This window comes from Clytia hemisphaerica, unplaced genomic scaffold, assembly GCF_902728285.1.
Source record: "Clytia hemisphaerica strain Z4C2 unplaced genomic scaffold, Clytia hemisphaerica genome assembly, whole genome shotgun sequence".
NCBI lineage: Eukaryota > Metazoa > Cnidaria > Hydrozoa > Leptothecata > Clytiidae > Clytia > Clytia hemisphaerica.
Window position 1 is genome coordinate 898,762 of NW_027103962.1, and position 25,883 is coordinate 924,644.

At 35.1% G+C, this 25,883-nt stretch overlaps 1 protein-coding gene across 1 annotated transcript; it reads right to left on the reverse strand.

The window, feature by feature from the left end:
* Positions 1-11,137: 11,137 nt before the first annotated feature.
* Positions 11,138-24,948, reverse strand: LOC136810328 (uncharacterized). The gene is made up of 14 exons (XM_067066886.1): positions 24,876-24,948; positions 21,513-21,583; positions 20,369-20,508; positions 20,082-20,109; positions 19,364-19,480; positions 18,914-19,099; positions 18,130-18,357; positions 17,158-17,315; positions 16,436-16,637; positions 15,962-16,141; positions 15,287-15,490; positions 12,674-12,930; positions 12,014-12,320; positions 11,138-11,491 (listed from the first exon to the last, which is right to left on the reverse strand). Exons 2-14 carry the CDS (start codon positions 21,568-21,570, stop codon positions 11,391-11,393), a joined length of 2,166 nt encoding a protein of 721 aa, XP_066922987.1. The 5' UTR covers positions 21,571-21,583; positions 24,876-24,948; the 3' UTR covers positions 11,138-11,390.
* Positions 24,949-25,883: the final 935 nt, after the last annotated feature.

A 25,883-nucleotide genomic window follows, 5' to 3' on the forward strand; every position in this document is an offset into this window, starting at 1 on the left:
TTTCTTTGTTTGAATGAAAAAAAAATGAATGTTGATTGTACTGAGACCCTTAGAGAGACTAAATTTCGTAAATTTTGTCCATTTTTTGCGTTTTTACCACCTTTAGAGAGACTATTTCCCCAGAATTTCAGCCAAAATTTAAAGATTTTAGTTTAAATTTCAAACATTTATTTCATTTTTGATTTTCATAATTTTGGAACCCTTACAGAGACTCAATTGGTTTTGTACCCCTTTGAAGGACTAACGAGAGTGTGAAAAAGGGAATCTTATGAATCGCACATACCCGGGACTCATTTTGCCTAAGTGAAGTCCTGGGGAAGTCCAGGCTTAAATGTGTCCAGGTAAACAACTTTTTTCCTGACTTACGTAACTTTCACTACCGAGAACAGTAAGTTTCTTGAAGAATCAAAATAGTTTTTTAATAGTTTTTAAAGTTGTGTCATGTGTTTACTTGAATGAATTGAGGTATTCCAGTTAAATTATGATTACGCAATAAGTGCAGCAAGATTTTTAAAAAGGTTAGATTTTGAAAACATCTTTAACTTCGTTGTTTGGCTCCGATCCTAACCCTAACTAACCATAACTTATAAATAACCAATTGATAATAAGTTGTAATTTGGCTTTTAAGACCCGAAAAAATGAGAAAAAGCAGTTTTTAAATTTTAGGCGGAGACTTCAACTTTCAAAATCGAAATTTTACATCGACAACAAACTTGAAAAACGCTTGTTGATGATCCAAATACTAACTTTAACTTTTATGGCAAATAGATTTTCCAGTATAGTACCTAAAACGGGAGTACTTTTTTCCTGTATGGGGTAAAAATGTCTAAGGAAAAAATGACTCCCGTGAGAAATAATCTTCCTACCAAGTTTTTTTTTTGAGGGGGGGGGTAATTTTGCCCTCTGACAACATTATTCTTCCAGCAAGATAATAAGAGGGGTCTTATTGTATTCGTTTATTTTTGAAAATATTCTTAGCTATCAAAAGCTCTAGCTCTAATTTTCGTCTATAATTACCTTATTTAGGGATATTAGACGTACAATTCCGAACCCACCCACCCTCGACAATAAGGTTCCCCCTTTTTATCATATTTTTGAAGAAATTTTGGACCCCCCCCCCCAAAAAAAAAAAAAAATTATAATAGTAAAAAAATTTTGGACCCTCTACTATTTGGGACCTTAAAGTACAATCAATATTTTTTTTTGTGGGGGAGGGGGGTGAAAGAGACTTAGGAGACTTGCTTTAATTGAGGAAAGAAAAAGTATGAAATTGTCATATATGAAACGGCCACACATAAACACCACTATAAAAGCTCTCTCACGCAAACCACTGGATAGTTGTAAGAGAATTTATGAAAATTCTAGAATTTCAGACAAAATCTCCAAGAAATACGACTGCCAATCCAAATCCATGTAGCTTTTAAAAATATCAGGCTTTGCTTTACTTTTGTGTTATAATTTCTAAGGATAGGTAATAAAAGAGACATCATCTCACTGATCAAATTATATGAGATAATGGGTATACCTACTCTAAGCTTTAAAAGGGTTTACATTGATTTCTTGTTACCGACTAACAGTCGTTTCGCAGTCAGACTATTTTGAAAGTTGAAAATTTTGTATTGGTTGCACGCAGTACTTTTTTTTGATACATTATAATACAAAGATGCATTTTTTAAGTTAGAAATTGGAATAAAAAGACTTCCCACAGCATGTGCCTGGCCTTGCTAATAAGTAGAACCGCTTTGACTCTTTACACGCTTTCTTCCTTTTTGTAACTAACCCTTTTTTCTTCCATCGAGCTTGGACTAAGTTAGTATTCGTTCAAATTGAAACCGTTACTCAATTTCGATAGCATAGTGGGTTCTTATATGGGGTCGCTAACTCCAAAATACCCGGTACCGATATAAAGGAGGACTTACTATAGCTGCAGCCCAAGAGAGAACCCAAATCCCAGCATCGATTCCAACCCTACCTAGCAACTAAAGTAATTTCCAATTATTACCACTGCAAAAAAGACTGTTCTTCGTCTCAGAAATTCTCATGAATTCCAAAATCAAATCATATTTATCTTTTAGTTTCACCAAATACATCGTTGGCCAAGTTGGGCAGAATTCAGACCTTTACCCAACCAAGCAAGCTGACAATATTTTCAACAAATCATAAAAAAGCCAAGCCGCATATGCATCTCCCCGTCTTAATCTTTATACGGCTAACATATAAGCATTAATTACTATTAATACCCTGAATTCTCAAAACAAAGCCCCCGTCTTATCATCTATAGATTAATTAGTCACTTTCTCATTTCAAGACAAAAAGACGGGGGTTATTTTGAAGTTTCAGTCTAAGAGATGACACAAAAATAATCAAGATGACTTTTTTTTAACTATGATTATTGTATTTTTTTGACGTTTTTGGTAGTTCTCTAACTTTATTTTTGATGCTAATTTCATGTTTCTTTGTCTTGTAGGGCAGTATGAAAAGAGGGGAACGATTATTCTTTAATCAATAGGGGAAATTAGAGAGTCGATGGTTAAATGTGTCGGCATGGATAAAAGAGATTCGGTTTTTTGTCAGTTTTTCTGTTCTTTCTTACATGAATATAACTTCAAGGCAATTGTTGTACGCTACTCACTTCTATTGTTATCGAGCTTCACCATTATCCTAAGAAGACTGAGAGTAAAAGGGTAACTTAGGAATCTTTTAAACACCACCTACTCACAGACCCGGTATAGGATTTTTTCAGCCAGTGGGGATAAAAATAACAAACTGAGACTGAGGATTGGTTTATTTGATTATTTTCAGTGTGGACAAAAATTGGAGTGTAATTTTCCATCGGGGGAGATATTTTGGCCAATTTCTCCAGTGGGATGAGGTCCTAGCATGAGTTGACAGGAATGTCTGGATTCTTCCTCGTTACATAAGATCCAATCAAATTAGCTCTTTTAATATCCAATTCAGGCTGATAAGAGGGTAGAACGTCACTAATGCTAACTGAGCTGACAGGGGAATATCATATCAAAGATGCTAATTACACTTTCAATATGTTTTAAGTTTGTCAAATTTAAGCAGTATTATTCATTGGGAGTTCTTTTATGTAAAAGATTTTATTCTCGAGAAAGATTATGGTTTTTGAGTGTGTTTTACATTAAAATTTTACCAAAATCTTTTTTCCTTCCCTTATACTCTTGAGAGAGAATGTGTTAAACAGTTCCTTTGCATCCATTGATTATCAAATATACATCAGAATTTCAAAAATCTTTTTTTTTTACTGATTTTCTAGAATTTTCTCATGATGCGTCCTGTACCTTTAATGCCTGGAGGAAAATAGTGATGGCGATAAGAGTCGGATTTTTGACCTTTTTACACGTTTTCTTTTATAAGAACATCCAAAATATTTGAAGCCTTCAGTTGTTCTTCACTTTTTGGCTTTTAAGCCTAAAAGTGTTCTTAACTTGTTCTTAAGATTTTGGCCACCGAGGGCCTTATGTTCTTATATAGTTTGTTCTTATAAAGAAAAACGTGTATCTAAGGGTTACAACAACAGGAAAAAAAAATTTTAAGGGTAGGGATTCCCCCCTTTTTCGGTCCTTTTAAGGGTATGAAAACATAGAAAAGTCAAAAGTCACTTTTCCGCAAAATTTTAGTCTGCATTTACCTAACAATCTCAAGTCAAACCCTATGGTACCTCCATCCCAGGGATCACAATTTGATTCTACATTTTTCAGAGTTAAGATTGATTGGAAAACGGATAAATCGGAAAAAACGGAATTCGGACAAAAACAAAACGAGGAAATAAAAGTTAAAGTATTGAAATTAATTTAATTGCCGTATTAAAGTTTCTGTGAAAATTAGTTTTAAATTTTGTCAAAAACATTTTTAATTTCCTCAGTTTTATTGACTAGGATGTGGAGGCATTTCCATCAAAAAGTTAAAAAAAAGATTGGAGATCTACAATTAGATCTTTCATGTCATAAAAGGTCATGAAATATGCTCTAATTAAGAGAATCACGGACACGAGCACGGTTAGCTTAGAAATGTGTAGAATGTTTGATTTCAATCAAATCTACCGATACATCTTAAAAAACTAATGTGCTCGGCAAAGCTAAATAGCGAGAAATACAAAATCAGATGAGGTTATTCTTCATGAAATCAAATACTATCTTTCCAACAAAAAATGAAATCTTTAGTATCAAACTGTTTAGAGCTTGTTGGTCCAGCGCGCAGCAGAATGGACCTTTAAAAAGCAACTGATCGAAAAGATTTTGTCTTTCTCGGGGCCTGTGCGCGCAATAGATTAACAAGTCCAGGCTAAACCAACCGTCGATCTAGAATTTTTTCCCCGCCTACCCGCGCGATGTTTGACCTATGTTTTGGATTGAATTGGTAGTAGAGTCAAATTTCCCGGTTAGATTAAAGGGGTTGTTTCAGGTAGGGTTAGGGCTAGGGTTGGGGATGGGAGTTAACCCCTGGTTAGGGTTTTAGCCCCCGGGTAGAGTTTGGAGTAAATACCCTGTTTATAAGGAACTTTGAACTCCTTAATGCAGTTGTGACTCGATGGCTGAGTGGTTAAGGCGCTGACTATCTAATCATAGGTACTTTGTATATAGTGTGTTCGAATCCCATCAGCGGCAAAAGTTTCGAAATTTCGGGAAAATGCATCAAAAACTTTAAATACTTAGCAATACAAAGAAAGTGTCAAAGAATAGAAACTCAGAGTGGAGGATGGGAAGGAAATTTTTTTGCGTCACTTAAGGAACCCGGTACGAACGACATTCGTTATTGCCACGTCCGCTGGACCTTCACTCCGCTCCGGCTTCTTGTTCTCTATTAGAGGCTGTGGTGATAGGCGTGGTTAAATAAAGGTGGCATCATTTGTCGACTATGATCTATTGAGGTATCTTTTTCACTAACAGCCGGCAAAGTTTAAAGGACCCATGTAATATGTTTCGAGCCAAACTCTACTGAATTCATTTAAAATTCCTTGGTAAGAAGTATTCGTTCGGGAATATCTTTCATTGGTGATTACTTCAGCTGAAAAGTTCTAGCCATACCTTTCCGAGATTCAAAATTTCCCGATTCCCCTTCTTATGGTTAGGTAATTTTCTAGTTTGTTGAACAAGTCTACGTCAAAGAGTGAATAGATCGTCTTTAACGTCAAGCTCAAACATAACTCGGACTCTATTCGGGCTGATTCGATTTTTTTCTCGATTAGCTGGTGGATGACTCATCGTTCTACATCACGTCATTTTTTCACGGCATCAAAGAGAACGACATTGCATCACGCCACATAAATAACTTATTGAGTTGTTCTTTTTTTAAATATGGTATCATTTATTGATCTATGTTAAAACTCACACCCTCGTATTTAAACTAAGTTCATACCCGCAAAACCAGACCTAAAGAGCTGAAATGCTGTTGGAAACTGTATTTATTCTTATGTATGACTCAGAATATAATTTTTGACTTGTATTCTTTAAACAAGTCATTAGTTCTGCATTAAAGCCTTTTTACCTGGTATAATTTAGTCATCATAGCTCGTGCCAAAATGGATGGCTTTCAGCTTTCGCAACAAGGGTAAATAACAATTTTCATCTTACTATGGTACACATAGTGTGCAAACCAAATCACTCAGCTCCCGATCTCCAAACAGATTATCGTCACTCCGCACACAGCACGTACCCACTTTATAGTGTTTCGCTATGTTTCGGAATCTACCCAGGTTAGCGGACCGATGAACATTGAGTGGCTGAAGTGAAGTAATCCGAGCAAAATTTACGCCAACCATTAAAAAATATTAATTAGAATCCAGGCGCTTTGACTTTCACTTTCATTTTCAAAATAAAAGTAAAGCGGTCTTAAATGTTAATATGTCAAAATGTTTAGAGCCTATTTTGGCGAATTTTCCTGAAAAAGTCAAAAAGTAAATCTCAAAAAGCGCACTTTTTCGAACAGGATGCTTAAGCCTAAAATTCTATCCATATTAATCTAAATACGTTTAATTTCTTTCAGTCAGGTCATATGATCAGTACCTGACCTAAACTTTACCCTTCAGGAAAGATTTACAAAATCGCATTCCTTTGATTTTCAAAACAATTTTTGCTCATCAATCCCAAAGATTCGTTTTCCTTCCTACAGCAAACAAAGTTTTGACATGTTTTCAACTCTTGGAACCAAATTCTTTTCGTTTGTTCCTGAGCACTAAAATGTCAATTGTACGAAATTTTTGCGATCAAAAACAAACCCGCCAAAATATCGATTTTGAGCGTTTATACCTACCTACCCAAAAAATGTCATCAAAATGAGCTGGGGCTAAAGCAAAGCGCTGATATGAGCAGTTGTGTTTGAGATTATCTAACAATCACTCAAAACGACAAGTTCTTTGTACAAAAATTCCTCAAAATTCCCAGAGAAATTAAATTATTGAACTTTCTTCCACGCAATAAACACTCTTCATTCTAAAAAATTTCAATCCTCATTTTACAATACATAGGCCAACGTTTTTTCAGAATGAGATAATTTTTAGTTTACGGCTTAATCCCTCGCCCCTGGTTTAATTGCTTTTTAAAGCTGTATCGATGACTGGTATGAGGTTTTTTCGGACGAAAAAATTATTTACGAATGAAGCTTGTAATATTAATTTTCAATCAAATAAGGTTAGCTGAAGTCTGTTCCATAAGAATTTTAAGCTCGTAAATTATAAAACATTATTTCAGAGGGATTGGAAGGATGGTTTTGAGTGGAATATTCTGTAATAAGACTTTAATATATCTTTAATGATTTTAAATTGAATTTAATATTTGACCAAGAAAATTTTCTACTCAAGTTTTTTGAATCTCGCTAATTTCAAAAAAATATTCAGATCTTAAGACTAACGAAATACAACCAGGAGGCTGTAAAATGTGTTTGAAAAGCTTGGAGAATGACCAGTTGCTCAACAGAATACTTTTGTAACACTGTTTTATAGGGCTGATATTGTCTTTGTAGGCTACAATAGCAAAGTTACAAGTAGGTCTCAGCCTTAATGCGGATTAGTATTCAAATTGATCGATTAGCAAGAGATTCATGTTAAAGCAAAGCTCAGATAAGCTCCTTGAGGTCCTTATATAGAAAAGTTTCATAATGTTAATCTAGAGACCGACTATTAAATAGTCGCTTTAACGAACGTGTGACGAGAAACGCGAACACCGACAAATTGTAGATCATTTTTATTTAGTCTTTAGTCCTCATGTGAAAAAGGATTTAACCCTCCCGTTTTACTTAGATTTGTAGGCGTATGACCGAAATTTCGCACGCCGGTTTTTTCTCATGGTCGGTACTGTTTGCTTTCTTATGGCTTTCATCGGCTAATGAAGAATATTTATATGACGTGAATTTTAGAATTTTAGAATTTCGACAACCTTAACCCTAAAGATCCTGAATATGTATATAATAAACTAATTAGAGGATTGAACCATCTTGAAATTTTTGTTTACAACAAAACAAAAATATTCGTTACAAAAACCACGTTTGAACTTGACTTACTAAGTCTAAAGACCCTTTGCGACTCTTCTGACGAACTCTGCCCATTTCAGACGGTCACTTGTGTTGTGTTCTACAGCGATGATATCAATCTTGCGTCGGATTTGAAACCATAATAAAAATACAAAATACCACCGAGATTTGAAATGGCTACTGGGGACATGTTTTCTGTTTATTTTCTCTAAGAAGAGACTGGATCTAGTGGTATGGATTTTCTGCGTGTTCAAACAAAGCCATAACGTGGACTCCACTATATGACACCGGGTCAATAACCAGCGCAATCTAGTCTATCACAAAGTCCTAAATGATTCATGGGCTAGGGTCACATTTGCGCAACAGTATCTCAAACAAACTCGAACCTATTTTCTTAGTTTCCTTTTATGTGATTCTGATAAAGCTCATTCGAAATGTTGTACCAACATCCATCAGTAAAAACAATAAGTGGTATAATTCGTTCTGGGCCGAGGGGGTGCTTAGGCAAAAATATGCTCTGGGTATGTGCGGTTTATTTTTTATCCTCCCAAGTCTCTCTCAAGGGTTACAAAAACAAAAAAATCCGCAAAAGTCTCTCTAAGAGTCGGTTCATCGGAGGTCAGTCCGCATATACGTGACATTCTCCATTCCTACTTTCCCCTCCCGGGCTCTGGCCTGGGTAAGAGATAGAATCATAGACACTATAAAGGTTTCCCAGAACCACTCAGAGGACAATTTACAGTATTTAGGGTTGACGTCTAGCATCGCTCAAATTTTGGCAATTTCTTCTTCTAATGTTTACAAACAAACGGCTTAATGCGTCTTTGTTACGTCATTAGAAGCGACAGTCAAAAAAACTTGCTTGAAAATTCGTGCCAGTTCAGTTATTTATTAATCTTTTTGCTAGTCAAGTACGGATCTCTATATTAAGAACCCACTTCAGCAATTCTGGAACAAAATTCTTATTAATCATAGATTAACCTTCACAAAAATCAAGTTTTTTCGTCACTAGAAGCCAATTTGCGACCACACTGCGTTTTATTCAGTCTGTACCAAACCGCCCAAGGCAATTTGTCTGTCCATGTTGTGCCAACTTTGCTGTTTTCTTTACTATCTCGCGATGAGTTTGTTACAGGCTATATCTTAAGTATGTGATAAGGTTTGCAAACTCGTGGGAAATACTAATCTGGTGCACCAAATGCTTTGTAGTTTTAAAGTAAAAGAGAAATTTTAAAATTTTAGAATTCTGGAAGCTTCTTTGTAAAAGAAATTAATTTTCGGTATTGGGCAAAAGCGTATGTCATTGTATGTCAGTATTGGTAACTTGTTGTTACAAAAAAATATTTCATTTTTCCCGATATAAAAAATGAATCAAAGGAGACTTTTTAGCTGATCAGGATTTTGCGTTCGAATGTGAACCGTGATACCGGTGTATCGGGAGTTCTTTAGTATGTCGACCGGTAAAAAAGTTACACTTTCATGAAATTCCCTTGTGTCTTTATTAGCACCAATTTACAAGTACAACTTGGTAAAAAAAGACACGTCAATCAATCAATGGAGAAAATAGAAAATCATGACTGTTTACAGCTAGGGTCTGACTCTGACCAACTTTGATCTAACTTTTGTTGAAAAAAGTCTTTTGCCCGTTGAATTTTCTAACGCAAAAGGAGAATTTCCAAAAGTCATTTCCGTAAAAATTGCTTATAGCGGGAGGATTTTCGTGGATTCTCATTTCAAATATATATTTTAGAAATAAAATTTAATTTCACGACGGCATCCAAGACTGGCAAACTCTCTCTTTTCGGCAAAAACCCGTTGGCTAATTTTCTTCGGCTTTTTGGGGCTTATTTCTTAGATAGTGATTTGTCTTAGACTATATATAGTCTACTAGACCTCAAATTTTTTTGGCACTCAACTTCAACTTATGGCATTTTGGTAATTGCCAAAAAAACTTGAGAAAATTATCAACCACCATTAATTAAGAATAAAAAAATTCATAGTTTTTGCTATAAGCGTGTGTGCTATAAAAAAAACGACCTGGGAACTGTGGATGATCCTTTGTTGTCATTTCTAATTTCTTCTCACAACGATAAATTTGATTAATTGGATATTTCATCGTATTTTATCAAAATATTGTAATTTCGGTACACCACAATCCGATAACAAGAAATCTACTTCATCTGATTACGATTAAGATTAGTGTTAACCATTTCTTGTACTCAAACACAATTACATTGTTGCATTACTGCTATCTTTTAAACAATGTGCGTCACGTTTTGGTTAAACCCGGGGTTACATTGGGCTCTTCCAGAAAAAAAATTGAATATGGGGGGGGGTGGAGGATATAATATTTTTTGGAAAATTACCTCCTGGACATTGTGACATTTGCCCCCCCCCCCGGACAAGCATCCCCTGGACATTCAAAATTATCCTCAAACAGAGCAAAGTACCCAAAGTTCCCAAAAAATAGAGCAAGTGGCCTTCCCTTCCAACAAGGCAATTTTGTGATTATTTCGCCCCCCCCCCCCCGGACACTATATTATATCCTCCACCCCTCATGTACGGACATTTTCTGGAAGAGCCCATTCTGGATTAAAAATAAACTTAAATAGTTCCTGAAGTCTAAATGTAAACTAAGTTTTTAAAAAACCTGAGCAAGCCTTTTGATTGTTCTTCATAATAGACGATATCGGCTTTCCGAATTCTCCCCGAATGATTACCCATGATGAATTGCGCAACAAAAATTCACGGACAATATTGATTACTGAATTTTTTTGCACAATGCATCATGGGTAATTATTCGGGGAGAATTTCGATAAGCCGATATCGTCTATTGACGAGGAGAGACTTTACGAGGGTTCTGATTTCCCAAATACTGAAGAATTTTGTCGTGATTCCCGGATTCACGGTAAAAATGTTTGAGTTAACCAATCATTTGTTTGTTTTTGAGACATTTTACCAAAATTCCAAAAACCTCCTTATTGCCGAGATTTTGATGTAATAGGTCTGTTTCCGATACCGACCAATTTTAGGATTCCAAAATACCGAAGGCGACTTGGTGAGATTACCGAAAATTCCGAAGTATAAACGGTCAGTTTTCACAATACCGATATCTCGTATACACTTCCATCTCTAAGTAGACTTTTATTCTAGAATTTGAGCCGAAAAAATGTTTTTTGTGTTTTGCGGAGCCTCTATAGAGACTAATTCGGCAGCAAAATTGACCTAAAGTTTAAAAAAATAATTTAGAGAGTGGATTTGCCCAATATCGGCTAACATTGAATACACTATAAGTATTTTCGCTTTTTGGAATATTGCTCTTTAAAAATGAATATATCTATAATAAATCTATACCTCTTCCGGAATATAAAAAATAAATACACATGTACAATATTATTTTACAAAAAAATTGATCATACACAACAATAATTAAAAATATAATTCACTGAATCTACTTTTCCAAGGTGCGATATCCAAAGGACGAAAAAGACCTCACTCTACAGGATTGAAATCAGGCCAAAAACGATGGAGCTATTTATGGTATTGTTTCGACTGGATTGTAAGGAAGAAAATACATCGATTGGAACGCCACAAATGTAATACCGTGATACTTATGTATTAACTTGTATACCCAACACTGGGAAAAACTCCAGGAAAAACTCACGACTGTAGAAAAGCTAAGCAATATTAATAGAAAAGCAAAACACAACGGAAAAGAGTTTTAAAGTGCAACGACCTTTCGGTACCTCATCGCCTCAATAAGAAACGTCTGATCTGGTGTAAATTTTAGCAAACGCTTGGAAAAATTAATTTGGGCACCAACATCTAATAAAAAGCAGCTAACACCTAAATCATAAAAAATCTTTGAAATAATTTCTAAATAACCAATCACATTATTACTACCCAGAAGATGTAGTTTTAAAATCTTTCCGATTATAATGTGACGTAAGGTATTTGTCTGTGACGTCACGATCATCCATATCTTCGTCAGAAATGTCGTCTATAAAATAGAATGAAACAAATTAAACGTAATAAAATTAAAAATTGCTTTACCGTTGTTCCTGTAAACCCGGGAAATGACTTTCCCATGCCTTTGCAATTAGCCTTGGGAAATGCTGCCTTAAACGCGGTTCGGTCGAGAATCAATAATTCATTTCCCCTCTTAAGAAATTTAACATTAATGATGGTAAAATAATGAAGCTTTCAAAAGCCATCCATTGTACTGGAGACATCTCAAGGGACAAGGTGGCATTTATGATAGACACAGAATGGTGAAGTCCACGAAAAACTGATATTTTAGACCCTTAACACGAGCTATATTGTTTTGAGAGTCTGGAAAATGAAATTCATCGAGTTCCCAGTGTTATTTGAACAAATTCCATGATCTTCCTTGAAAACTTTCAAAAACCTTTCTTTCCCAGGCTTTCCCAAGGTTCAGACGGGTCTTAATGCATTCGATCCAAGCATGCTACGACATACTAAAATGATAAAAGTACATAGATCGATTTCGATCATGACTTACTAGATTGTCTAGGTGTTATCTGTGCCGAATCGTCCGGTATAACGGTTATGATTTCTTCGTGAATCTCACTCGACGCCGAAGGAGAATTATGATACATCGAGTTGATCGGAGTATGTCCCGTATTACGGTCTGTCTCTTCTTTGACTTGTTCCGATGTGTTATGCCGATGTTCCGTATTATTTTCGACTTGAGATGATGAGAGTACTGGTATACTGACTGACAGGTTGACCGGAATGATTCGACCATTTCCGTCCGTTAGATTCAATCCGGGAGCCCCGGCTATCGTTCCATCGGGGTTCATTGTAACCTGAGTGAAAAAAAGTTTCGTTAAACTCCAACTCACTGCAATCATACCATAATTTCAATTTCAATTTCTATTTTTGATTTTCATGCGCGTACACTGCCAAACGAAGAAAATAATATCACTACTCTCGACTCGAAAATGAGTCACGTAGCTCCTAGTTATAAACCTACCGGTAAATTACCGTGAAATCGGACAATTTCATATGATACCAGCGGCACGGGTTAATGCATTCAACATACGATGTTTCGTTCAAAATCAAATCATAGTACAAAATCCTATTGTATCTTAGCCACAAGCCGTGAAAATAAACTAGGAAAACTAGGAGTGTAGCTATCAAAACCGAAATGATATCGTACCTGAATTGGTATAGCAATGGCACCAGGTATTTCGGTTGATTCCGTCACATTCTGTGCACTTATTCGACCAGAGAAATCAGATGAATCCGTGTTGTTGATAATTAATGACATTCCTTGAATATAACCAGTCGCTGCCGTAGATGATGTGCTGGGAGCTGGCGAAGGCGGAGGGATGGAGGTCTCGCGGGCGTCATGTTGTGATATACGCCTGATCTTCTTGGGCGGGCGATATGTAGTGGTTTCGATTGTGTTCACACCTGTAAAATAAAGAAGAGACGTTATTAAACATGAATATTGAGAATGAAAAAAATGAGGTAGCTTAAGATTACAATTTCAAACAGAAAATCGAAACTTTTTACAGTTTGATGTAAAAATACATAGTGTGCAGAGGGTCTGAATCCCCGCCCCCATTTTTCATGTGTATCCCCTTATTTAAAAAATTTTTCGAATCCGAGCTATTTTTAGTAGCAGTCCACCAGTCATTCAAAACCAAAAACATTGAAATGTCGAGAAAAGCTAGTAACTAACGAACGAACGAACGAACGAACGAACGAACGAACGAACGAACGAACGAACGAACGAACATACAACGGTTAATTTATAGGACCTCCACCGGGGTAGGTCCAAAAACAGTTTAACATAGCGCAGGCGAAAATTTAGCTATCTACACTTGTTTTTTAGTTGTATCACACCAAATATCTAAATCAATATAAAATATGATAGATATTTTGACCAAAAGTTGTTATTCCCCCTCTTTTTACTTGACCCCCCCCCTAAAATCTCAAACCCCCCATTTCATTTGGAAAATCTCCTATCCCCGCTATAAAGCACTTCTGGAAAAGTTGGATCCCCCCCCTTGAAAAAGGGGTCACACTATGAAAGAATCTTCATATAATTACAAAAGGGAGTCGACGAGTTAATCAAACCAATTAAATAGAGATCTCATCTCTAACCGCTAGAATGGGCTTCCCATAATAACAGTATAGTGTGTCTATTGTTTTATATTTTCATTCTTTTCGAATGTTTTGAAATCGGACATAGCGCAGGGGGGGGTACTAAGTTGTGGTACTGGACCAGTGCCGAAAAGTTGTACTTTCTTGTATTTTGAAATTTGACCACCACGACTTAGTACCCTGGTACTAAGTTGAATTTACATCTTAAAATAGGTACACCCCACCCCTTAGTACCCGGTACAATCTTGATATCACCATTGAGAAAAGACACACCATCGTTAAGTAGCCTGTACTAAGTTGATTTCCCCCCTCAAAATAGGTATACCACCCTTAATTTTTAGTAATGGTACTTTTTGGTACACCTTCTTTAATTAAAAAAAAAAAAACTTTACAACTCTGTATTAAAAAACATACCACACCACTGTACCACCCTTAATATCTCAGGAAAAATTTCTGTCTGGTTAGGTCAAGTTAAATATAATTTTCAAGTCAATTTCTTTTAAATCAAAAGAAATAAAGTTTCAAATAAAAACAAATTTAGCTCTAATTGACTAATTAATCAATTTAAAAATCTTTTAATTTGAAACATCATCAACATAAACTTTAATCAAGCAAAGTTGATAAATACCTTATTACACGAACATTACTAGTCATTTTATTAACACGAAGTGAAAAATTTCGTGTTAGTTAATAAAAACCCTGTAAATTAAAACCAGCCCCTGTTTCCTTGAAAAAGCAGAAAAATTCGTGTTAATTTCAGATCGTGCAAATTTCAAGGCTGTTGAATACTTGCCTACTGTAGTAATATTTGTGTAATAAAGTAACTGTTTTTTTCAGTTATTCAAGGTATGTATTCTAGCTATCAGTGCAAACCAAATTATAACCAAATGAAAATTACTGAAATAAACACAATTGACCTACATCAAAAAATAAGTTCGCTGGAAAAAATTTATTCATTTATATAATTAGAATTTTACCTAAAATAAAAAAACAAATTAAATCAAACAAATGGTGACCACTGATAGCATGCTGTGAAAACAGCAAAAACCTTTAAAAACTTTTTCTTCAACTCATTTTCTTGCATTTTCTTAAAAATTGGATAAGTCAAGAGAAAGTGAAAGAACATTTTTGTGATTTTTTGTGATTTTGAGTACCAGATATTAACTTGATGCCTCATATTTGGTATTGAGACCACCATTTAGTCCCTTGATACAAACTTGCAAAAGTGTTTTTTTAATTAGGACCACCACTTAGTACCATGTACTAAGTTGTTTTTTACTTACCTTATCAGACCACCACCCGGCACTGGCCCCCACAACTTAGTACCGACCCCCCCTGCATAGCGAATATAGGAACTGACTAGCGATTTAGTCAATTTTAAACTTGACACATTTTCACGGGAAATGTGTAAGAAGGCTATCTACCGTGAGATCGGGTAACTTGCATCAGAGGAGGCTAACATGCATAGCCCTAAAATGAATGACCTGGCTGGTCATTAAAATACAACTACGCAGCTCCGCTCGCAGCTCTACTCTACCATTTTAGTTTTGATTCAACTTTGTATTTTAACGACCAGCCAGGTCATTTATTTGAGGGCTATGCATGTTGTATACGATATCACTCTTATTTAAAAACATTTTAACAAAACCTTTAACTATACCTTGCAATTCAGCTTCGGTAAGCTCATCACCATGGACTGTTCGTTTATGCATTGCCAGTGTAGAAGTCTGACGGTACGTTTTCAAGCACAGATGACATGTGTAGGGTTTTTGATGAGTGTGTACAATGTTGTGTTTATAAAGACTGGAATATTCGGTGAATCGTTTCATACATCCTGGAACCTCACACAAGTATGGTCGTTCTCCTGTGAAACATTAAAAAACAATATATGTTAAACTGATCTTTAGAAAATTAGTCCTTAATCGGATTTCTAAACACTGATTTATTAGGTGGTACCGTCTAACACATAGTTAAAGTTATTATACAATCAAAGTCGTAATATTCATTTTTTTTGAATTCTAACGTTTTTCAAATTTAAAATTCAGGAATTCAGCGTTTTCACATTACTTTGTTAAAAAATATTTCGTTTCGATTTTGGAGGAGTTAAATGACATCCAGGTTATAATCTCAGCCTTTGGAGTATTGTTGAACTTTTAGATCCTGAGATCCTAAGGTCCGAAGTCTGAAGGTCTCATATTTAAACTCAGAGTTAAAACTCTACACTCCAAAAGCAAGTTTAATCATTAAAAATCATTTGTGGCTTTCAAAATTTTGCTAGGAATTTCCCCTTTTTCCCAAATATTATGACCATGATTGTAGACAAAGCTTAGCGTACCAGTGTGTATTCGTGCATGATTTTTATGATTGGTGGCACTTGCAAACGTCCTTCCACATCCTTCCACTTCGCAACGGTAAGGCTTTTCACCGGTATGCGTCCTGAGATGTACTTTACGGATGTTGGAGGTTGTGAAGGATCGATTGCAACCAGGGTATGTACAGACGAAGGGTCTTTCGCCTAAGAGAGAAAAAACATGTAAGAAGTGATCTTTGTAACTTTTTTTCTTTCAAAAAGGACTACCGTATTACTTCGAATAGACGCCCCTCCTCCACCCCTAAAAAAAAGCCTCCTTAGGCAGTGTTGTTTTTGAATAAGCAACCCTTCTTTTAAACACCCCCTAAAATAGAGGCCCTCTTTAGGAGGTGTTTCTTTAGACAGCATAAATCAATGAACGGGGCGTTTAAAAGTCACCTAAAAGTATAAATTTTTTCTGAAATATAAGATGAGGTGTACTACCAATTTTATGATTACCTGTATGCGTGCGAATATGTTTCTGAAGATCTCCACTCGTCTTGAATGCTTTCTTGCAGTCGTCATAGAAACATTTATAAGGTCGTTCGTTGGTGTGAGTCCGGTAGTGTGATTTCAAACCATACCCTGTGGTGAACATTTTACCGCAGTCTACCCAATCACAAATGAACGGTTTCTCACCACTGTGTTGACGTTTATGGACCTAAATAGAGTAGATATTTTACTTGGATAGCCCAGTAACCTATAGGACTTCAAACAGTCCTTTCAATATTTCACTAGACCCATACAGCTAGCCGACTCGTAATCTATGAACTGAAAAAAACATTTTTAAAGAACGGTATTTCAAACCGGGATCATGGTTCTGTCGCCTTAGACCACTAGGCCATTGTTTGAAAAGTTGTTATTTACCTTCTTCAAGTGTTAGGAAAAAACACCATTCTTTATTTGTGACAAAGACCAAAGGGTTTTTTTCTGCAAATAGATGTAGAGTCGTAGGGTAATCAAGGCAGAGAGGTAAATACAGTTATAAAGCAAATCAAGTGTACATCTTAAGGAAATCGGTCAAGATACCCATCAAAATTTATCTAAACCAGGATGTCAATCCTTAGACTTTAGACTTAGAGCAACTTGCACCACTTTTCAAATAATGGACACAAAAAAGCTATCAAACTAAGGGGCTGGGCAGGAGATGTCTCTTAAATATCACGAGCGTTTATCAATACCTTTAGATGGTGTGCTGTAGTGTATTCTTTCTTACAACCCGCAACTTCACAAATAAAATCTTTCTGCCCAACATGTAGTTTGGAATGCTTCTGCAAGTCAGCATCTGTCGCGAATCTCTTTCCGCAACCCTCTTCCACACAGACAATTGTCTCGGCGGCTATACACATAAAAAACATAGTGGCTACGATTACATCAGGGGACCCAGTAACTCTAAGACACTATGACGATTACCGGGGTGCTGGTTTCATTTAGGATACAAATAATATTCTCATGAATTCGTCAGAAAATTTTTAAACATTATTAAACGATATATCATACCCTAAAAGTATTCACTCGTGAGCCATTTTCCTTTTTGGGTTTTATAGAAATGAACAGTCTGACATAGTGTCCTCCCCCCCCTTGATTCAGGGGGAATGGGTTTTGAGGTCAAAAGGACGTATAGGGGGGAAAGAAACCAGGGTGGGGGAAAACGAGGGGGGATGGAAAATTTTCATTCTAGGCATGGGGATGTGGACCAAAATCAATTCAAAATTGAAAAACATCTGGTTTTATGAAATGATGTTGTGATCAAGAATATCAAGACCATAGACGGTTTGAGTAGGTAAGTTATCTTTTTTTATTTTCTCAACGCCTTTTTTAAAAACAACCATCCTTTCCATTTATTCTTGAATTAGAACTACCTTAGGGAAAACAATAAGCGTTAAATTCATCAAATTACAGCTTTCTTTTTATGCTTGAGGGGGGGGGGGGGGCAGAGACATTTTTGGAGGCAGGGTGGGGAAAAATGAGGCGGGGGGGATGGAAAATTTTCATTCTAGGCATGGGGGGGGGGAAGAGACCCTGAAGGACACTATGTCTGAAATGTTGATTATCTCAAAGATTTTGCCCTTAAAATTTATTCCGTTAGTTCACAACAAAAAGAGGATTTAAAAAAACATTTTGTCCGTGCACTTTAAGAACATCCAACTTACCTAGAGCTCCAGCGTGTGTTCTACTGTGTAACCTCAACCTGTAAGGCGATTGGAATTGCTTATCACATTTCTCGAAATCACATTTGTAGAATTTGGTGTTTACCACAATGTTAGATTCAATATCTTGGATGTTTGGATCTTCATTAAGGATATACTGGAGTTGTGTTGTCCCATCAGGGTTTTGTGTTGTGGCTATTTGTATAGCTCCTGGTGGAAAATTCTCAAGACCTGAGGGGTATTAAAGAACATATTATTACTTAGATTGAGCTTTTGATAAACTTTCCAACTGGAACATTCCAAGATTTATCATCTTTCACTTTAATTTTGATGATCAAATCCTAATTCTTTGCCACTATCTTTGCCACACTAATTTTGTCAATTATTTAAGGCATGTAAACTTTTCCTGAAATTCGATAACAAGTTCTCTACTATAGGAGACTCTAGGAGCATGTTGGTGACTGTGCTAGGTATATCAATTCTCCAATACATCATGAATGAGGAGAGAGTGCGCTGGCCTTGTTCCCTAGTGGTTCGCACCGGTAACGTACTTGATCCAAAAAACTGTGTCAATATTTCGCAAGCTGGCAGATAGTATAAACTATAGCGTAAGACCGTAAGACGGTTCTAAAGAGACGATTTCTAGACCATTCGATAAAGAACCGGACATCTTCTGTAAAGGAGAAGCTAGTCATCATAGGAAACTTTTGCTAACGTTCGAGTTAATTAACAGGGTTAACTAAGATTGTCATCTCAAAAATCTAAAAAACAACCACGATAATTATACCTGCCAGCTGTTCCATAGCTTCTTCACCCAATGATAAAACACTTCCATCTGGAGAAGCTATTGCAGTGGTTATGTTTGTATCACCTAAAGTGACGATACCGCTTGAAGACACATCTGTGGGGTAATTGCTGGCATTACCGATGATAAGATGTCCTGTCTGACCATCTTCTGTCACGTATGTGGTTACTAAAAACATAAAACGATGCTGCAGTTTACTGTCTTTTATTAGAAAAGTATTTAAAATGCCCCAAAAAGTACATTATGAAAAAATTTGTTCACAATTTGCACTAAAAAGAAAAAGAAAATTCTTACAATAAATAATTTAACTGATTTAGGAAAGTACCTTAATGGCTGTGATTAAAGAACCAATAGTTCCTATAATATTTCAAAGATTTTTATAATCATGTTTTTGTTATATGGACTGTACTGAATTCTGATAAAAGAAGCTACCTTCGTATCCAGTTTTGGTTGCAAGTTGAGATTGAATATCAGCATTACCATAAGACGTGAAATAAGGTGGTGGCGGTTCATCAGACACAACAACTTGTGTGGGAGAAGCAGGTTTTTCTAAAATAGAAAAATCAGTTTTAAAGGGATGGTGTTGGTTACTTTAGGGAAAGAAACTTTTGCGAAATATTTTGAGACCTAATTTGCTCAAGTTTATTTTGGCAAAAAAAAAAAAAACTTTTCCTAAAATCTGCCTTTTGTCATGAAATTTCTTTAAAGCAAGGTTGATGTAAGTGAAGGAAGTCTGTTTTTTCTAAGATTGCTAAATATTTTGAAAATCTGAATTTGCCAAAGTTGATTCAATTGCAAAATGCAAATATTTTGCGAATTAGTTTAGATTTCATGTACTTCAAGATTGGTCTATTGAAACAAAACATCAAGAATCTGGTTTTTAAAACTTGATTTTAAAGACAGAATATTCCTCATGCCTTTCAGCCCTTGAGTGGAAGACTAACTTCCTTCTCTCTTTTCCATCAATTAATGCAAATAACCAGGTCCTCATAATGTATTGGGCACCACCCTGCTAGTTTATCAAAAACTTTAGTAAAAATAGTGTTTCTACATAACAGTAAAAAATAAAAATTGGCATTGACTAGCAAACATTGCCTTGGCTAACTAAAATCTAGCCTGTGGAAGAGATGAAATAGCTCAACAATTTTACCTTGATCAACAGAATCTTTACTTGAAATCTAAAATACAACAACATTTATTTTATGTTTATTGTGCTCATTGTTACTCTTTATATTTAGATTCTTTTTATATTGTTTTAAACAGAGATGATAGTTAAAATAGGACAATGGAAGCTCTTTAAAAGTTCAAATTTCAAATCATTATTTTTAGAAGTTAATTTTAAGATATTTAGCATTTGCAACCAGAGAAGGAAAATTCTATACTTCAAAAATAACCAAATTAGAATTTAACACCCTTTATGAGCCAAGTGACACCTACTGTTGTTGTCTCATTATTTTCAGAATGGATGACAGTAATATTATTCTCATGAATGGAGCATGAATACATTGAGTGATCATTTTCTATTGCATGTTCTTTTGATGTAACATCTTCGATATCGACTTCATGATCATCAATATCTGACAATGATAAAGATAAAGATAAATAATTTCTTTGACTGTAGTTTTGTATCACATGGAATTAAAGTCTATTCACGATAAGTGTGCACTCTTTTTTCATTTACCTATAATTTTTGAAGGAATTCTTCAATCTTTATAAATTTGGTATCATTGGAAAGATATTAGTGAGTGGAACAATTTGAAATAAAAAAATATTTAAAAAAATTCTAAAAATGAAGATGAAAATGAAGAAGAAAAAAATGAAGATCTTGTAGAAAAATGCTATAACTATCATTTTCACTGAAGTGAATCCTTCATCATCGAACGCCATCACTGTGAAAAAAATTCTCTAAAATAATCATTCAGTCAAAAGATATCAAACAAAGTTATAAGCTGATTGAAGTCTAAAAACGCTGTTTTCTGCAGTTTTTGCTGTTTTTGGGGTCAATCACTTATGAACTTTGTATCATAACTTTATATTGAATAAATATTTTAATAAAATTTCTTCACAGTGATTATCTCCTAAAATCAAAGAATCTCTCCAGTGAAAATGAAAGTTATGGCACTCTTCTACAAGATCTTCATTTTTTTCTTCTTCATTTTCATCTTCATTTTTAGAATTTTTTTAAAAATTTTTTTATTTCAAATTGTTCCACTCACTAATATCTTTCCAATGATACCAAATTTATAAAGATTGAAGAATTCCTTCAAAAGTTATAGGTAAATGAAAAAAGAGTGCACACTTATCGTGAATAGACTTTAGTCATTTAATAAAAACTACTTAATTTGGAATGCATTTATAATTTCCTATGCACACCATTATTCCACTCTAAAGGCAACTGTCTGGGACTGTTCCAATTGTTGAAATAGATGCTTTGAGAGGGTTGTTTATAGAAGATGTCATACAGACCACAAGACCAGTCCAATATTCAAGTACTTGGAGAGACACAAAAGGCTTAAATTTATAAATGTTCAGCCACTTTTGAATGGGGTTGGCCAGCCTAAGGTTAACGATCGATACAAACCGTCATTCTTGCCTTCACTTGTTGGAATTTCATTTTCTTCTTTAATTTTATCATCCATTCTTGAGTTTGCACTAAAACAACAAAAATATAGTATTAAATGAAATCGTGTCAAGCCATTTATTTTTGTTTCAAAACATTTAGAGTAATACAGCCTGTCCCAAAGAAAAGTAATATGTACCCAGTTCACTAGTAAAATAATATTTTGTGTAGTATGTTCTGTACAACAGTGTAAGGGTTGCAAAAAAAACATAAAAATAATATTTTCTCCTGAAATGAGCAAACACAAGAGAAAATGCATTCTAAGGGTGTAAAAAGTGAGTAAAACCAAGTTATAAAGGCAGGGTTTTCGGAAATCTGACTATTTTTGCCTTTAAATGGACACAAATTTTCAAGAAAATGCACTGCAAGAGTAGATTTTTCACCAAAATTCAGCTAAGATTCCTATGCCTGGTGAGAGTCTGATTTCAAGGCCTTTCAGTCTGTTTTTTAACATAACCTTTGATTGAAGGAATCAAACACCCCAAGATTTAAGTATTGGCTTTCTTCTGTACAATAAAAAGAATCAGGAGAAAATTATTACTTATCCAAATGCTCACAAAACCTTGACAAAAAGAATGGTTTTGCTATTGTAACTAAGTACCTCAAAAAGCTCTTTTTATGGATAGTTCTTTAGTTCTAATTTGAGAATTAGGCAACTCCTATCCCATCACCTTCCTTTGAGAAAAGGGCAATAGTATGTTGCTTGACCAAGATTGGGGAGGCAAATCAAAAAAAGGCAACCCACAAGGGTTTGGGAAACATTTTAACAAAATAGTGCGAGCAAAGCTAGCGCGAAATATTTGTGCTAATTTACAGGTCCGCTATTGGGGCTAAAAGTGTGTTTTGTGATGTGAAATTAGGGGAAAGGACTCCAGATTGATTAAGTCTGTCCATTTGCATTTGGATCAACTTCTAATCTAATAGAGAAAAAAGACATTTGCAAGTGCTTGAGAGAAGGAAGTAGCACTTTTTTTATAAAAAGTCATAAAGGACGATAGTGGATGTAGTAGGGGCCACTATGTCTCGCGAAAAAGCTTGTGCCAAAGGGATTTTAAATCTGAAAATCCTTTTTAAGAAGTCTATGAGCAAAAATTGATATTTTTAAATTTTGCCTGTAATGTGCTTGGGCAAGCTCCAACCTTCGACAGGCAAAAAATGAAAAATTGTCAATTTTGACCAATAGACTTTTTTTAACGAATTTTCAAACGTTTTCGTAATAATATTTTATGTTCACTGGAGGGTCTTCTTTTCAAAAAACCAAAAAATTTTAGAATTTTGGCAAATTCTTCTATGACGTCATCGTTTTATGACGTCATTTTGCCTTATTTCCTTTATATCTCCTGATATATTCATTTTCAGATATAGGTTGTGACCTTTTTCTTTATCAGTATTTCATGCTCTTTCGAATGAAAAAAAAACTTTCAATTTTGACGACTTTTTATTTTGGTTGCCATAGTAACCAATGACGTCAGTTTCCATGGCAACAGGTGGTTCTGGGTGGTTACAATTTTTTGATGATGTCACTCATCATGCCCAAAGTGAGCAAAAACCGAAAATTTCCTTTGTTCTTATAAATAGCTATTGTATTCTAACAAAGGCTTTAGAAAAAAGTTGTCTGAGTTTAAAAGGCTTATTTTATCCTAAATATTCAATAAATTACGGTTTAAACGACATATTTGACATAAAAAATAAATTTATATTGGAAAAGTGTCAATTTTTATGACACCCCACTGTCAGAAATGTCATCATGCTCAAGGTGTGAAAATTTTTAGGTGTCAAATTTTTTTTTATTTTGAAGCTAAATAAAAGTTAGGAATTTACAGAAAATTTCATGGCAAAAGCTCTATTATTTCAGGAGCTACTACTGATAATTTGACCTCCGAACAGAAACAGCCCTCCCCCTAGGCCGAATAGGGTTAAGAAAGTTTAGCGCCACAGGCAATTTTTGGAAGTCTCTTTATGATGAAAACAGTTCGGAAAGATTTTTAAAGTTACCGAAAAACCAAAGTTTTACGAGTACATAACTAAATTACTGAAGCATTTTTAGGAAATTTACGGTCATCGGCAGTATTTCAAATACTGGAATACCAGACTTTTTTTTTTAAATACCGAAATACCGGACAGAAAAAAGGTTGATACCGTGTCATTGTACCCCCTTGAAACCCCCCTTACTATACTAACTTTCATCCACATTTTCAAAAATTTTAAAGAGCCCCCACCCTACGGACCCTTGATTTATTTTTTAAACAGCTTACTCAGGTTTGATTCATAAACAGAAAGACCAGATATTGCTATTAGACAAGGCATTACACGAAGTTACGGTATTTATTATTACAATGATTTAAATATATGTGTAACGCATGATTAATAGAGAATGTTTTTGGTGTAATGACATGATTAGGAGTGTTCATTTTACAACTCCCACACCACCTGCAAACTTAAGATTCAGAAAAAGACACCTTTTCTGTGTGTCCTTATACAATTCCAACATTTCTATCTCAGAAATGCCCTGGGAAAATGCCCACTGCACTATTGTAACTATATTGCACTACTGCACTATTGCAAAATTGTCTGGGGGTAAACAATTGGGTTTTTGCTTGCGAGGAGATAGGGAAAAGATGGTTTTCAGCTTTTAAACTTTTGCTCTCAGAATTTCTATTTCTATTTCTATTTCTATTTGGTTGAGTTGCAGGAGGCTTTAGAGGCCTATTCTTGCAACTATAGACGCGTACTACTGAGCGTCCCGTCAGCACCTTGAACTGACTACCCAATTCCCCTCACATGGCATGGGTTGACCCGGGCGAAGGAACGTTCACTTGCCAAGTGAACTGCCGTGAGTGGGAATCGAACCCTGGCCTCCTGTACAGAAGCCAAGGTTGACTACCACTATAACACGGCACCTAGAAATCTACATATATAGTGTCCAAAATTTCTGATTCTTTTTGAAAAATGATAGCCCTGCTGAAATGACGAAGCTCTACTCTCACATTGATTTTGATAGGGCAAGGTTAGCAGTTTAATGCTATAGTCATAACATCAGGTAGAGTAGAAATATTGGCAAAATGTGAATGTGAACCAAAGAGTTAATGTAGGGAAGTTACAGTATGCATCCTCATTAAGTCAAACTGATGACTGATTGAACAAAACTCATTTGGAACAAAAATCAAAGTCTTAAGCTAGTAAAGAATGGCTTAGCCCCTTGGATATGTGAGATCCTACTTTTTAGCTACACTAAAAAATGGAGCTAGACTGCATGCATTTTCAGTAGTGATTTTAAAAACGAAAGCAGAAAGATAAATACAAATTTAAATGGAAAATACTTACGCAAAGCACTATCCTTCAGTTGAACGATGGGAAAATCCTATTCGAAGAAGTTTGCAAAGGACTTATTTTAACACGAAGGCAACGCGGTTTATGCATAAATTATCTACCATCTTTTTTCTTTTGTTAAACTTCTAAATTTATGTTAACTTTCCGGATAAAAGTCTTTGACTCCCGGTTTTCTACCGCATTTCATCCGGACCGTCGGTATCATAAATTCATCTAGTTGTCTCGTGAGGTCCGCATACACAACACTTCATTTTGTGGGAAGTCGAGCTCTTTTGGAAAAAAAAGGAAGTTTAGTCAACTTGTATACTGTACTGAGACAATTCACTGTTACCTGATGGAAAGCATCAATGTTGGTGAAAGGTTTACAAACAAGGCATACTTTCTCTTTTCAGTAAATTTTAAAATCCCTTTTTCATTTCAAGACAGTCGAGGGGAAATCCCTCGGTGTATTGTAGTAACTTTTTACTGCAATTGCGGTGTAAATAAACATTACTTTTACATTTTTCATATACTAGAATACACCTTTCCCGTAATTCGTAAAACTAATGCGCGCGCATTATTTTGGTCTCTGGAGGTTAACAAACCCGTTTTTGCCTGCGTTCCCTTAGGTAGCAACTCCAGAAGATTTTTCAAGTTTTAATTTTTTTTTCAAAATCTATCCTATCTTGTAGAGCTTTGAAAAAGAAAGAAAATGAGGGGTCATAGGCCTCCAGAGGATAAGTGGTTGTAAAGATATTCAAATTTTAGTGTCAAAATTTTGACTAAAAATGTCAAAAAAAGGTTAGGAAAATAGCTTGGAAAAATTCGAAAAATGTGTCAAAAAAGAAAAAAAAGAAATTTTCCAGTCATGCTTCTTAAATTTTGCATATCTCTTTTTCTAGTGTAGCTAGAGACCTCAAATTTGGAGGGAGAATTCTTTGATGGTGTTAAAATATTATTATATAAAAATATTTGTAAAATATTTAGTATATTTATCAAAATAACAAAAGATATATCTATTTT

Bases quoted from the DNA above. Each gene is read 5' to 3' on its own strand.
- LOC136810328 (XM_067066886.1), bottom strand. From the start codon at position 21,570: ATGGATGATAAAATTAAAGAAGAAAATGAAATTCCAACAAGTGAAGGC. The intron at 20,110-20,368 runs GTAGGTGTCACT...GTTGTATTTTAG, and splicing joins AAAATAATGAGACAACAACA to ATTTCAAGTAAAGATTCTGT. The intron at 12,321-12,673 runs GTACGATATCAT...TTTTTCACTCAG, and splicing joins CCATTGCTATACCAATTCAG to GTTACAATGAACCCCGATGG.